At 44.4% G+C, this 15,377-nt stretch overlaps 1 protein-coding gene across 1 annotated transcript in view; it reads right to left on the bottom strand.

The window, feature by feature from the left end:
* Positions 1–466: 466 nt before the first annotated feature.
* The window catches only part of DCAF10 (DDB1 and CUL4 associated factor 10), a 218,976-nt gene continuing 204,065 nt past the window's right edge, over positions 467–15,377 (bottom strand). Inside the window, exon 7 of the mRNA XM_086961863.1 lies at positions 467–1,041. Coding sequence (XP_086817989.1) covers positions 673–1,041 — 369 coding nt within the window. The 3' untranslated portion in view covers positions 467–672. The remainder of the gene's footprint in view (positions 1,042–15,377) is intronic.

Below are 15,377 nucleotides of genomic sequence, written 5' to 3'. Positions count from 1 at the left end.
ATTAAAGTACATGGACAGCATGTACAAAGAGATCCAAGAACAGACCTTACAACCATTCTTCCCACTGAAACAAAACAGGGGGCATTGGTATAGTTTTATGTTTGTCATTTCAGAAGACTAACAGCTTCTTAAGTGTATGAACATGTCCAGGTTGAATTCCTCCTTTTCAAAAAAGCAAGCTGAATTAACTGTAAAATATCCCAAACAATAGCAAGAATATGCAGAGTTCCTATCTGGTATTGAGTGTTTCGATGGCAGCATCTGAATCCAAGTTGCCTGCTATATAATTGGCCACCACGAAGGTGGTCTTAAGTAAAGAAAAGACAAAAACAAGACCTTGTGCATTTTTTCTCTTGAGGGAATGATAGCGAGTAGAACAGATTTACAGGATACAAAGGATTGTACGTCCGGAAACAAAATTCAATAAAACCCGATCTGTATTATTTAAGAGTCCATAGTGCCGGACTGAGTTTATAAGTTCAGATTTATTTTATGAAAGACTGGAATACGAAGACTGGCATTTTCATAAATGACAGGTAAAAGCATATTGTCCAACCGTTTTAGTTCTTAAAGTCTGAACACTTTTTTTCCTTTCAAAGAATGAACTCCAAAACCAACCGAAGGATTCATAAACAATTTGCCTGGACAAAAAAATGCTTTTTAGCAGTGTGCCTAAAATTTTGGTTGGTATAAAGAAACACGTCCACTAAGGCACCCAGAGGCGATCTGACAGTGTGTGGGCGAAAACTTGGTTGTGAGAACCACATCACTGTGTGAATAAAGGGAGCGGATCTCTTTCAACGGGCTGGATTCTTTTGGCAAACAGTCAACCAGTTCACAACATTTCGAGTCAAAACCCAACAAGCGGATCCCATAGCCATGTGGAGATGAAATCATGCGTCCGTCAGGGCTGAAGCAAAGTTCTTTAATGTAGCCCCGTCCCACGTTGGCTTCCTCGATATAGTGAGTCAGTCGTAATGAACAGCGAGGTGAAACTGGACGTATGGGCGCACCTTCCTGGAATTCATACACACAGGTCCACTGGAAAGGGAAACAAATGGAACAGAGTTAGAGTAATTGGCTACAAAGCAAACAATGTAATACACCTATGGTAAGGCTGTTATACTCTTTATATAAAATGTTTTGAGGTCGAAAGAGAACACCCCCCCCCCCTCCCCTCCCCCCCATTCTAGGTACGTATTTTAGAGACTATACTTATATAAATAGGCTAGAAAGTGGCATGTCAAAAAGATTAAAAACCATGGAACTGAATATGCGGTCCTATATTAAGATACATTTTCCACTAAAGAAATGATTGAAAAAGAAAGAATAAATTGAGAGAGGGGTTGAGAGCAATATAGCATATCACGCATTAAAACACATTACAAAGAGGTTTTTCGCAACAAGTTCTAGAACTTTTATTCAGACCAAGATTTACAAACACATAGGTGCCAGCAGTTTCTGTTGTGCACGTTTCTTGATTGGATGAGGTATTTGAAATACAAAAGCAATGCCCTGTGGAAAGAATGACCATGCACCAGATACAGCTTGCGTGAAAACACTGAAGCAGTGCAAAGTAGAGGCTTTTTACCCAAGGCTATGGTAATAGTTATCACATTACTAACACTACAAGGCCTTGAAAAGAACACTGCAAAACTTATATTCACATTCAGATATAATAAAATAGTACCAAAAACGTCCAAGAACGGAGGTTGTTGCCAGGTACTAAAAGAAAACCTTATATCCTTCCTCATCACTTTTTGGGGAATATAAAGACTAAAGAGGTTTTAATAAAGGATGTAGATGGTATCTATGTTTCCTCATTAGAAGTCAACAATAACTTCAAAGTACGGGAACTTCACTGAGAACCGAGCAAGTACTATAGGGCGCTGTGGACAAGCCATCTATTGAGGCACTCCTGAACCTTCCATAATCAGTTAAAATACTTTGTTTGGCTGCATTTGATCCCTCTTGCTAATCGGAGCAAAAAAAATGACGAATGGCTTGGAGCTAGACAGAAGGCATACATGTCCAGTGTAAATTCACGGCAAGACTTTTTGAGCGTCGGGTGAGATATGCACAGAGAAAAATGAAGCAGCAGAGCCGTTAATGCGCAGTGGAGACAGCTTTTCAACCTCGTACGTTCTGTGCAATGCCAGATACCATCAACATGCCATGGTGGCCACTAATTAGGGGCTGGTGACGGAAAAGAGAAGTAAGCAGCATAGTGGCACGAGAGGGGACCGAATCATGACTGTGGAAGAAAGTTACTCAATGAAGGTGCACCACAGTGGCTGCTACACCCGTTTTCCATCCCCCCCAAAAAAAGTCAATACTGTGCAGCACCCCACAGCAGTGCTTCCCCAGGGTAGCTGAACACGCAGCATGATGCTTGCAGGACCATGTTTGCCAGAGGACCCATAGCTTTTATCTTAGTGCTTCATGCAGATGATTTTTGTTTTAACTGAGAGCATATGGAGCCTTTTTGGATTCTGTACTTCCAGCACCTATGCTCTCAATACTTATTCCCTAGGCGTATGGTCAGGCAGAAAAAAGTGAAGACTACTGGATCCAAAGCTCGCATCAGGGACCTCTGATGCAGTGGAATACAATCCGTTAAAGGAAACTACAAACTTCCAGCTTTAGTCACAACGGAATTAACAGCAAGCTCTATCCGGTAGGTCAAGTGTCCGGTAACAAGACAAGCCTAATGTCTTATTTTCTCCTTTGTTGCTTCTCCCCACAATCAACTTGTCCCAAACATTGGTGACTGCTGCTTTCTTCTGAGCAGGCTGAACGTTTATGCAAAGACAGACAGACTCCCTTTAATATTACAGGAATCCAGTTCCCAATTTTTTGCCTAGTTATGAAGCCAAGGCTCAGCCACCCAAAGCCAAGAAGAAAAAAAGCAGTGTAATACACAATGCGGGCCTACTTGCAATCTTAAAGAAAATTAGGTGCACTGGGTGGAGCAATGTAAAACTTGAAAAGTGAGCTAACTGGGCCGGAGGGAGTTTGCAAAACAGAGTTGACATTCTAAAATTTTCCAAACAGTGCTACTTCAATAATTATGGAATATTTCAAAAAGCTATCACAGTATTATTAAAACAAACGTGAGATGTTGTTGGTTGGAAAATTATTTAAGCATACAACATGTGCAATATAGTAACTAGTAAAAAGTTAAGTCTAGTAAAGCGTTAAGTCAAGCACCAGTGACTGTACAACTACGTGCGTTATGGAAGCATGCAGATTTGGTCAAAACATATACTAACATTTTTAAAGTCACTGCATGGGACAGTAGTAGGTTTTGAGAAGTGTGCTTTTATCCAAGTTTAAAACTATGGCTAGCATAAGGGATTTATTTGGACTAGGCTGTGTAAAGAAAATGGTGCTTTATGTTGCACACCCATTTTAATATACACAAACTGACAACTGTTTAGGTAGGGTCTAGTTTGGCCCTCATGAATGAAGAGATGCTAGAGTCAGTGGATAAAGGGGTCCTAAACTTTATTTCATAAGTTCCATACTGATTCCTAAAAAAAACTGAACAAATACTCTTGGCCTCAATTTTTGGACACAGAAGGAGTTGGAAAAGGAGGAGGTATGCTTACTTTGTAATGAGATTGGAGATGTAACTAGGCAACGTAAGGGGCGGGTGGGGGGGATGGGGTATGGGCTCAAGGAAATGGCCTATCCGAAAGAATGTATCAAGGTGATCAATATGGCGGTGAGCCACGCTAGTGTCTCGCCCCATTCCTTGGGGAGAGCCGTGTTTGACCTTGTTGCCAGGGAAGACATGCAAGAAGGGGTATTGGCTTGGCTGGTGAAACAACTACTAGAAGAAGGGAGAGGAGCATACTCGCTTCATCACACACCTGCTCCTTCTAACTCACGTGGCCATGACTAAGTCAGGGAAGGAAGCACAGTGCTACAAAGTGCTAGAATTATGCTTCCCCAATGTGTCCAAACATTCTCAATGTGTGTCAACAGAGAGCACACTGTCCTGGTTAGGAGCGTTATGCCACCAGGAGCAGGCCGCAGCACAGGGTGTGCACTGGAGCATTGGGTTGTTACTGTGTCAAGGTCACTCACACTGGGGAGGAATGCAAATGCAAATACAAGGGAAGGTGTGGGTGGAGCTAGCCTAATAGACCTCATGCTGCAGCAAAAGTACTACCACCAGTGTGGGCACATGCCGACTCTAGGATACACTTACATTGGTGGTTGAAAAAGAGCACCAATGGCTAGACAAGACCTACTGCCAACTGTTCAAAATCTTTGAGGTACTATGGCACCAGAATTTCTAGAGGGTGGGGCAGGTAACTTTGGGGATAACAAAGATGGTCTGCCTGTGATAAAAATTACGGTGAAGGGATAGCTGCCAGGGAGAAGCTGTAGGAATCTAGAAGATGGGTGTTGGATGCCCCGGCATTTGCCACAATGAGGCCCTGGAGCTCCTTCCTAGGGGATTGAGTTAGTACCTAGAATAAATACAGGGGAGCAGGGTGCAGTAAGCCCCTAGTCATGTCGAAGATGACTGGAACTCCTGGTAGATTTTATAGAGCCTGTATCCGAACTGAGACAGCAGCAAGCACCAGGCATGGTTTACAGGAGCCATTCTACTGGCCTCTATCTGGCATCCGTGCCTTATTTTAAAGGAGGCTGCCTTTGAAGCACTCTTCAAACACTTTGTATGAACCGGTCAATATAAGCATTCTATACCCAATAAAAAAAAGACCTCATGTACACAGTTGAAACAGATAGCATGATTGCTTGTTGCACAAGAACATCTCTTTAAGCACAAACATTGTGTCATGCTTTCAAACTGGATATGGGTGGATATGGGACAGTACTGGTACTTCTCAGTAGGTTTGTAGTGATTTGAATATTACAGTTTTCTACAGGGTTGTAGTACAAGTTACTTACCTTTGGTAACGGTGTATCAGGTAGAGACGATTCTAGCCGCAGATTCTTTAACATAGGAAAAAGAGAAAGAAGGGATCCAAGCTGGGTTTGAACAATAAGGAGTTGGTAGTGCAGGAGGGGGGAAGAAGTTTTTTTAACTGTAGAGGAGCGGCCGCCCATCCATCCTGTAAACAACACAATGGACATAGAACTACTTCTAACCCACATTGACACTCTTTTTGATACATTAAGAGTTGAGAATTAATTATATGAAATTTAAGACTGAGGGGATTATGAAGAAACTAGCCTGTCTTGAAAGAAAATTGGAGGGTTTGTCATGTCCTCATGCTATTACTAGGGAGTTGAATAGCAACACAAAATGTAGCAAAACGCTCTGTAATAAGAATACTCTACATGTAATCAAGGTGAATCCCATGGGTGAGTGTGGCACTACTGTGCCTTACTCAGGGACTACGTCTGGGAAGTTGCCCCAAGAAGCCGAAATGAATGCTAATCAAGTTGGGATACCTAGGAAATAAGAACAAAAGCATAAATGTGTAATTTAACAGGGGGGGGGGGGGTTAACTAGGTTAGGCTCATCTACCACCTGAAGCCACCCCTTTAGTGGCAGTTTTAACAGAGGTACCCCCTCTTAAGGACAATGCTGTGGAAGCACCTGATGAGTTAATCCGTAAAGTTAAATTCTGGTGTGCTTCGCACTCTGAAGGAGGATTTAAAGCATCTTCACATGTTATTATGGCTAGATGGGTTGGGTGGGTAGGTCCCTGCCCCAAACAGAAGGAGGGTGATTGTGTTATTAAATTTGACCAGAGGGATATTGCGGGTTTGCTTTTTCAAGGCAACAATCGTGGGGGCAAAGAGGGTATTAATGCATTTCCCTTAGGCTTCTTTTATCCGCCCAAAATGGCTGATCAACCATACAACCTCATGCCCTGGTTCAACTGGCAATTAGACACTTACAAGCATGAACTGGACATTAGTTTTAGGCCCAGGGGTAACCATTACCATCAGAATGGATTAGGTGGAAATTCTACTGCTCCCCTAATCTTGGGGAGTGATGTAGGAGTAAGCTCTGTCAATCACAGGCTAAAATTAACAAATCGATTCTCGCCACTGAGCCAGATGGATGGCTATTAATTAACTGATGGGTAGATCTCCTATATAGGGGCAGATTGTAGACAATCAGTGGGTGGATCCTAATACCCTGCCTAATAGATATGTGCCTTAAGTGCCAAGTCAAGTTAAGATACTGAGTTGGAACATAGCAGGGTTAAGAAATAAAATGGATGACCCCTTATGGAATGATTTAATTTACCAAGGGATTATGATGTTATTGGGCTTCAAGAAACATGGGAAGTTGACAATATTTTCTGGCTGGGTGGTTATGGAACATGTTGAGTCAGCTAGGCCCTCTATAGCGGGCAGATCCAAAGGTGGTCTTATAACCATGATATCATTAAAGGTTGCAGGAAGCCATCGTAAATTGGATCTCGGTTTATCGAACTGTCTAGCAGTTGAAATTGTTCCTACCAGTGCAACTAGGATTTTAATTGTGAACTTTTATAACTCATTTGATAGATCTAATGCTATAGAGCATCTATCTAGTCTTAAATTGTTTCTCAAATCATACTAGGAGAAACAGGTCACACTATACTCGGTAATAATTTTGGGTGATTTTAATATTCATCCATGTCAAAAAAATTGCCAGGTTACAGATAGTTTAGGTCCGGGGGAATATATGGAGACCCATTTTGAACATGCACAACAAGGTTAATTTCTTGATGACATTCTGGCAGAGTTTGGTCTCCTTTAACCAATTGAAGGGAGAGGCGAGGATGTTGTACCCGCTTTTAAAGGTAGGGGAATGAACTCAACTATTGACTATATTTTTATTGGTTCCTCCTTGGAAACTTGCGTTAAAGATTTTACTGCTATATGGTCACAGTTCAGTGACCACAATCCGTTGCATTTGATTTTGGTTAGAGGCATAGAGCTTAATTTAAGTCTGACAGGTGTGTCCCTAATCTACCTATCAAATCCAAAGATCAAGGTAGTAGACTTAAATGGTGCAAGGTGATCCCGGATGAGTTTTGTAATGAGCAAGAAGTTAAAGTGGGATCGGAGTTAGAGATTTGCTGTGATCCTAGGTTTCTCGATAGCAAGATTCTTGTGGCCTATTTCAAAATATGTAATCAAGTGGCTTGGAGCTTTAATGTCCACCTGTAAGGAATACCCTAATAGAGGTGAGAGATGGTTTGACCACGTGTGCTCTACCGCTTACCAAGAGTTGATGGTTGCTCTGAAACAAACACCACTTGATAAACCCCTTATAGCCAACCTTCGGAAAAACTATAAACTAGCAATAGATACATGTAAAAAAGAAATTAAAGAGAAAGCATGGATTGAATTACTTTCCACAGACGTAATTAAAAATAGTGCTAAGTTCTGGCATGTTGTCAAGCTGTTCTTTTCAAATAATAATAGCGGCTTGTTGGACTGCAACATCCCAGAAGTGGAGTGGCTTAACCACTTTAAACATATTTATGGGGACCAAGGGGATAAGGTGCCCCAAAGCACAACTTATGTCGTGGAGAACTACACCCTAGTATTTACTGCTGGGGAAGTAGCTGCGGCTATTGACCAGATGTCAAGTAATAAAGCACCTGGTCTGGATGGTGTCCCGGTGGATCTTTTTAAAACGAATGTTCTTTTATGGTCTTATATTCTTGCAAATGTTTTTTCCGCGCCATGTAAGTTTGGCCTACCACAATCTTGGTCTCGGTCAATTATAGTCCAGATTTTTAAAAAGGGAAATAGAGGAGACCCTCGATGTTATAGGCCTACCTCATTGATATAGACTGCTGTGAAAGTTTTAGGTAGAGTTGTCCTTGGGAAACTCACAGATTGGTTAAATGATTATAATATCCTCTCTAACCTAGAGTATGGGTTCAGGAAAGGGAGAGGAACCATGGACCAGTGTTTAAATTTATCTTTACTGTCTGGGAAATATACGATCGCGAAGAAATGTTCACTTTATCTACCCTTTATGGACCTTTCTTCTGCTTTCGTATCCGCCACAGTTAGATTCGATCAAAAAGGTCATCTTACTAGCAGCATCCGTAATGTTAAAGGTGTGAGACAGGGATGCATTCTATCACCACTCTTATTCACTTTAGATATCAATAATTTGGAGACTGTGCAAATAGGAGCAAGCAAGGACATCCCTTGTGTGGGAGAGCGGTTAATCCCGGTTCTCCTATACGCGGATGACGCTGCCTTGATAGCTAGAACTGCAATTGGCCTCCAGCATCTTTTAAGTTCCTTTGTTGATTTTATAAAGTCGCTAGACCTGAATGTTAATTTTTCTAAGTCGCACACAATGATTTTAGGGCGTAAACCAAGGAAATTAAAGACTTGTTTGTGAAAACAATATGATATCACGTGTTAATTCGTCCACTTATTTAGGGGTTTTATTTGATGAAAGCGGATCGTGAATTCCACAAATGAAAGCTTAAAGAAATGTTATGGCCAGATCCACCGTTGCTGTTCTTGACTTTGCCCGCAGATTGGGGGCAAAGACTATGCAAGCCATTTTAAACATCCATAGGGCCAAATGTATCACCATAGCTTGTTCTGGATCGGACATATGGGGATACAGGGATTTGAGGGACATTCAAATAGTTGAAAATAAATTTCTTTGAAACTTGTTTTCTGTCCCACAGTCCACATCCTCTTTTATAATCCATCAAGAAACTGGGTTAGGCTTTGTATCTGACCTAATCAGCATGGCACCCTTATTAAAGTGGATAGGCATCTGAACAAATCCAGAGCTAGGGATGAATAGGGAAATTATTTGTGATTGTTTAGCCCTTGATTACGCAAGTAGTATTCCTTGGCTGAGCCACGTAAAAAAGCTCACAACTAATTTAGGAGGGCCAGAAATGTTTAATTTCCCAGAAAACTTGATTAAGGTAGATTTGTTCTGGGCTAAAAATACGTTTTTGCAGGTTGCACAGATAGATAGGGAGGCCAGTGAGATTAAAAAACTGTTGGTGCGGATACATCAATTATTGTCCACCTCAAGTACCATGGAACCCTATTTAAATCTAGTTACAAACCACCATCACCGCTTACTTTTAGTACGATTTAGACTCAATCAATTACATTTACTGCTGGCCTAACCGAAGGGAAGGAAAAAGATTGAGGATCTGGGTGTTTGCTCCTGTGATAGTTTTTCGACCCAGGACTTAATGCATTTTACCGTATTTTGTGAACACTTTATCCATATTCGAAGGCGGATTATTTTACCTATTTTAAGGGGCAAAGGTTTTTTGCAGGCTAGACCCGCTTTTATGTATTTGCAGATGATGACGAATATGGTGGACATTTTTAACATTGCTAGTTTTTTAACTGCAGCGGTCAGAATACAGAAAAAAAAGGATTACTGTGAATTAGATCATTTTTAACCTTGAGATATTTTTTACTCTTTTACCATGATGTGTTTTGTATATGATCACACCCTTTTTTCCTCTGTATCTTGTTGATGTTGTGTAATTGTAACATTTGATGTATTTTTTTGTAGTATACTTTTATGGTTTTAATTAACCGAATGAAGTGAATTTGACTGACTTACTGACAAAACCACCCGGAGGGAGGCAAGAGCAGAAGACCAAGCCAAAGGTCATCGCAGAACGAGGAGGAAGGGCGGGCCGTGAAGGAATCTGCGGCTAGAACCGTCTCTACCAGATACACCGTTACCGAAGGTAAGTAACTTGTACATCTGATAGAGACTACCCGCAGATTCCTAAACTTAGAATAGATAAGCTAGCCATACACAGAGAGGAGGATGGTCTGCGAGAGAACCACACCAGATTGGAAAAAACACAGGGCCCCAACAGGGGATGTGTCATTGGGACAGGAAGGACGGCCCAGCCCCCGCCAAGCAGAAGTAAGCAAGATCAAGGAGAAGGGAAGGCCGGGATACCACAAGCCTACCAGAGTTACAAAGGGCATCCGCCGGAAAACCCGGAGGTACAGGCGGCACCAAAAGAGTACCAAAGGCAGAAAGAACCACCACAAATTCCAATGATCGGAGTTGGAAACGGAGGCACAGCCCGCCTCAGGAGAACATACACACACACAGCGAAGGGGACAGCTGAACAGGCGTCAGCCCAGAGGCAGGGGACAAGGCAGGAACAGCCCCACAGCCGAGAAGCGCATATGTGAGAAGGAAGACAGTTGCGCAAAGCTCCAGCAGAGCAAGGGACAGAAGCACACGGGTACACACCGAGGCCCACGGAGGTGGACCATAACCAGGCTTGCGCAGCAGGCAGCTAGTAATCACTATATAATAGTGTGCCCAGAACAGCGACCCCCGGGAAGCGAGAAATCTGCAGAACAAACCCAAAGTCATCAACCAGAACACAGGAGAACACCAGGAATATCCTAGCCCCCTAGAACACAAGGCAGAGGACCAGGCCGAAAAGTCGGATAATAAGGTGGAAACACCACGACAACGCCGTAGACCGCATGACAAAAGTCGGTCCGGCGATCCAGAGGCTGAAGAGGAAAGGCAAGACGCACAGAAGCAGACATACTGCAGGATCAAAGGACAAAATGCACGACAGGCAAGTCCTGTAGAAGAAGGATAGAAACACCATCGGGGACTGAGCAGGACAGAACCTGAAGCAGCGCAAACTGCACCAAGGCGGAAGAAAAAGTATGCACCAGGCGGTATACAGTGACGCCAGGAAAACGAGGAACCCGAGAAGGAATCCACACCAGCCCATCGTAGGACAAGGCTATACAAAGCCAACAAGTACCCCACCTAGGGTAGGAGACATCCCAAAACAAAACAAGGGAACACCTCTTAGGGAAACTGGCAGCAGAGGACTAGAACATAAAAGACATGTGGGTATCACCACAGGCAGCTTACCAATCAGCCAAAAAAGATACAGATGGTCCAACCTGAGGACCTATACGGCTGAACTAACATACAAAAAACACACCACAAAAGATGAAGGGCTGTACCAGCAGCCAAAAGTACAGAAGCCTGCAGAGCTGTAGCAAAGGCCTTCATTTGGGCCCTTGTCCCCCCAATGCCAGGAAATGGCTGATTGGGTGGCGACCGGAGAGGGCACACGTCCAGAGAGGAACCGGCGCCCTCCGCAGAACGAGTACAAGGCCTCTGTGACAAGCTGCAAGACTTACTTAAAATCTTTGTAGAGCTTATGAACTTGGCAAGTTTCCTGGACAACCAATCCGCACATGGAGTCTGATGCTCCACCTGGTACTTCTTCACCTCATTATATTGCCTGATATCCTGCACACACTTTTGCTTTGGTTCCTGTTTTACAGAGTATATCCTTTTAAATTATTCTTGGTGTTGTTCCTTGTGTTATCCCCCCCCTAAGGTATTGGGGTATATGCGCAATTCTCCCCAGTTGTGTATTTCTGTGTCTATTCTTGCCTTAGGTGTGTTATCTCTTAAGCTCCCACCCTCAGTAACCCGTACATATGTATATCACACTACTTCCATTTTTGATGTGCTCATTCTTGTGGCTGGGTCATTAACTGCTATCTTCCTCTATTCGTGGGTACTAGTCTCTTAGTGGCCACTTCTCTTGTGGTTGATTTTACAACTTTATTTTATGAGACATCTTGTTTATTAGTATTACTATTATTTATTTAGACAGTAGTACTCACTGATGCTATATATTGACATTAGATACGGTCATCTACAGAATATAGTTCCTTTCACCTGTACAATTACTTCTGTTTCACTTTGTATCAGGTCATGGTTCATATTAGTCTAGAACGGCTTGGATTCAGATATTGCTCTAAACATTTCATTTGATAACTAACATGTTTTTACTCTCGTTTTTGCCTGCTGCCGCTTTCGCACATGTTGGTGTTACATGCTAATGTAACGTGTGGTTTCCTTCTAAATACCTGTTTTTCTTAATGCATTTGCTGCTCTACATTTCCAGCCGCCTGTGTAACTCTTCCCGGCATTTTTTTCTGCACTGACTGTCAGCCATTGCTGTTCATGTCTTTTTTTCCCATGCACTTGCAGACATACCCTGGTGAGGGAGGGGGGGAGGGGGGGGGGGGGGGGTCACATCACATCTCTGACATAGTTCAGTGAAGGCAGGACTTCTTTTGTTCGCTCTTTCCTTGCACCCCCTTCCCTTCTCCCTTTCCCACTGGGATACCTGCTTCACTTCTGCTGTACTTCTCTGCTCAGTTCCAGGCTGAGCCCCTCACAAACCATTGTATATCTGTCATTCAGATATTGCCCAACGGCCCCCTAGAACGTATCCCCTTAAACACCAAAGGGCTAAATCACCCTGTGAAAAGGGCCAAAATCTTGGACTATTGTAAATATCTGAAAGGGGATGTAGTTCTCCTTCAGGAGACTAAGATTGGTTTCAAAGAGGCACTGCTCATGAGGAAGGGATGGGTTGTGGATGTTACATGCTCTGAAGCTATGTGAAAACGCAGTGGGCTCCTCACTCTTATTTCTAAACAGTAAGGTCTGTCCATAGTCACAGCTGAATATGGCACCAATGGGAGATGGCTTCTTACTAGACGGACCTGGGGTTCTCAAGACCTATATGATACGAATATTTATGTATGCAACACAGAAGACCCTGAGTTTTGGCATGCAATCAATAAAAAACTCTGACATCCCTCAACGATCTAAAATAATGGTAGGAGAGAATTTTAAACTTCCCCTCGATCATATCTTAGACCGAAACTCTGCTTTCAAATGCAAAGTTCCCAGGGCACACAAGCAATTACTTGGCCTTTGTACTTCCCATCAGTTACTAGACGCTTGGAGATTACACAATCCGCAGGACAGCCATTTTACGTTCTTCTCCTCATTCTAGTTTTCCCGTATTGACTACCTCTTGTGGATGCCTCTCATTAGGGATATGTCTGAAACACAGATTCACCCAATAGTTGTCTCCCACCATGCTGCTGTCTCATTATCCATTCTTTTTATAATCTTTTTATTGTATAAACAGGCTCCATACATTCGCACATTAGTCAGTTGCGTGGTATCACTTACTCTGTTGCTTTTAACCCAGGATCTGTTTCCACTTTGGCGCACAGCCGATCAAAGCGCTGTGACGCTCCTCACCAGCCCCAGCGGCCGCCATCAGACGAGGCGTGCACGCTGACGACGCCAACTTAGGCCACGCCCCCCGATCGCTCTACAAAAGCGCTGACCACTAGCGCTTCTGTATACATCTTGACCCAGTTCCTGAGGCGGAAAGCCGGGAGCTGGAGGTACTATTGTTTGGCAAATACTTGTGTAAAATCCTTTCTTAAAAACAAAGCCTACTTTTAAAAATTGCGTGGTGTCACTTACTCTGTTGCTTTTAACCCAGGATCTGCTTCCACTTTAGCGCACAGCCGAGCAAAGCGCTGTGACGCTCCTCACCAGCCCCAGCGGCCGCCATCAGACGAGGCGTGCACGCTGACCACGCCCACTTAGGCCACACCCCCCCTCTGGTTAAATATGTGCATTTACAGGAAGCGCAGCGGACGAGCGCAGCGGGAGCGCCTAAGGCAAGCCCGTCTGCGCCCGTCCGCGACCCGGGGCCACAAACCTTGGCTCCCACCCCACCCAGAGCAGGACCTACAGCTCGGCGGCCTTATACAGCATAGGTAGGACTACCATTCCCCAGTGCCCCCATATCTTTGCACCCACAGAGCTACCCGCCCGATGTTCGGGGTGCAAACACTCCTTCCGCAAATCCCAGTCGGCCGCGACACAAACGTACCGTATGTACGCGCTAAACTGCCGTTCCTTACCTAAACACAGCACACAGATCGCCATGCTGCTCGAGGAGCAAAAACCAGACGCGGTATTCCTGACAGAAACGTGGCTCACTGCTCACTCTGAGCCAGACGTGGTAAAAGCCTTACCCGTAGGCTATTATATTCTTAGAGTGGATAGACCGGTAGGGAGAGGCGGAGGTCTGGCGATTATTTTGAAGAACCAGTACCGATGCCGTACTACAGCAGAAACTATCCCTGAGTGCGAGAGTGTAGCATTCTGCATAGAGTTCAACGCAAACAGCACTTTCTCTGGCACCCTGATCTACCGCCCCCCTGAGCCTGTAAAAGAGTTCCACAGGTCTCTTCCAGAAATCATAGCGCAAAGAATGCTTTCCTCCGCCAACCACACAATCCTAGGGGACCTCAATCTTCGCTTCAACTCCCCCTCTGACCACATTGCTCAGGAATTACGAGATGATCTGGAAGCTCTCCAACTGTTCCAACTGGTTGCAGCCTCGACCCATGAAAAAGGCAATTTACTCGACCCTATATTTAGTAACTGCCTGAATCTAACTGTGGATCAACCCACCCCCCTTCCATGGTCGGACCATTTTTTGGTCCCGTTTACCTGGGTCAAACACAAGACCCCCCCAGCTACCTCCCCAAATCACCACCAGGAGGAACTGGTCAAAACTCCCATTGGAGCTCTGGCTGCACAACCTGGACTCCACTCGCCCATCACCCTGCCCAGACCCCAATGTGGCAAACGCCCAATATGAGAGTTGGATCACCCACTCGCTAGACGCGATCCTCCCGCTTCGTAGATCCTCCTCGAAGAGACTACAGAAATCCGCCCCCTGGCTCTCCGACTCTCTAAGACAGCTAAAACGCCTTTGCAGGCAACGAGAGAGAGCCTGGCGTTTAGACTTCCTCCCAGACAAAAAGGCTGCCTACAAAGAGGCGATCAGAGCCTACAAAGAAGGGATCAGATCAGCCCAGGCAACCCACTACTCTGAGAAAATACTAGAAGCGAAATCTAAGCCCAAAGAAATTTTCCAAATTATAAAGCAATGTTCCAATGCCAACACGGCCCCCCCTCCTAACAAAACCCAGGACCAATGCAACGAGCTTGCGGACTTTTTTCACAACAAAGTTCTAAAAATCTACTCCACCTTCCCAACTGCAGCCACATCCCCGGATTCGATCAATCCACTCCCCCCTAGACCACCCCTCCACCCAGACCAGCCTTCCCTCGAGCACTTCCAACCTCTGGACCTCGACACTTTTAAGCAAGGTGGCACGACAAGTCAAGTCTGGCTCCCCTTGTGACCCTGCCCCTCCAGAAGTCCTGATGCAGGCAAGCAAAGCCACCCTGCCTATAATCCTGGATCTCCTAAACACATCCATATCCGCTTGCTCAGTCCCCATGGCTTGGAAACAAGCCATGGTACGGGCACTGTTGAAGAAACCCAGCCTAGACCCAGATGACCACTCCAGCTACCGCCCCATCTCACTTCTCCCTTGGGCTAGCAAGGTGTTAGAGAAGCACATAAACGCGCAGCTGGTCCAGTTCCTGGAGGATCACTCCCTATTACACACATCCCAGACAGGCTTCAGACCGAAGCATGGCACGGAAACCGCCTTGTTAGCGGTCACCGAAG

This window comes from Lissotriton vulgaris, chromosome 3_1 (assembly GCF_964263255.1).
Source record: "Lissotriton vulgaris chromosome 3_1, aLisVul1.2, whole genome shotgun sequence".
Taxonomy (NCBI): Eukaryota; Metazoa; Chordata; class Amphibia; order Caudata; family Salamandridae; genus Lissotriton; species Lissotriton vulgaris.
The sequence above is the reverse complement of the archived record's forward strand: the minus strand, read 5'-3'. Positions and strand labels throughout refer to the sequence as shown.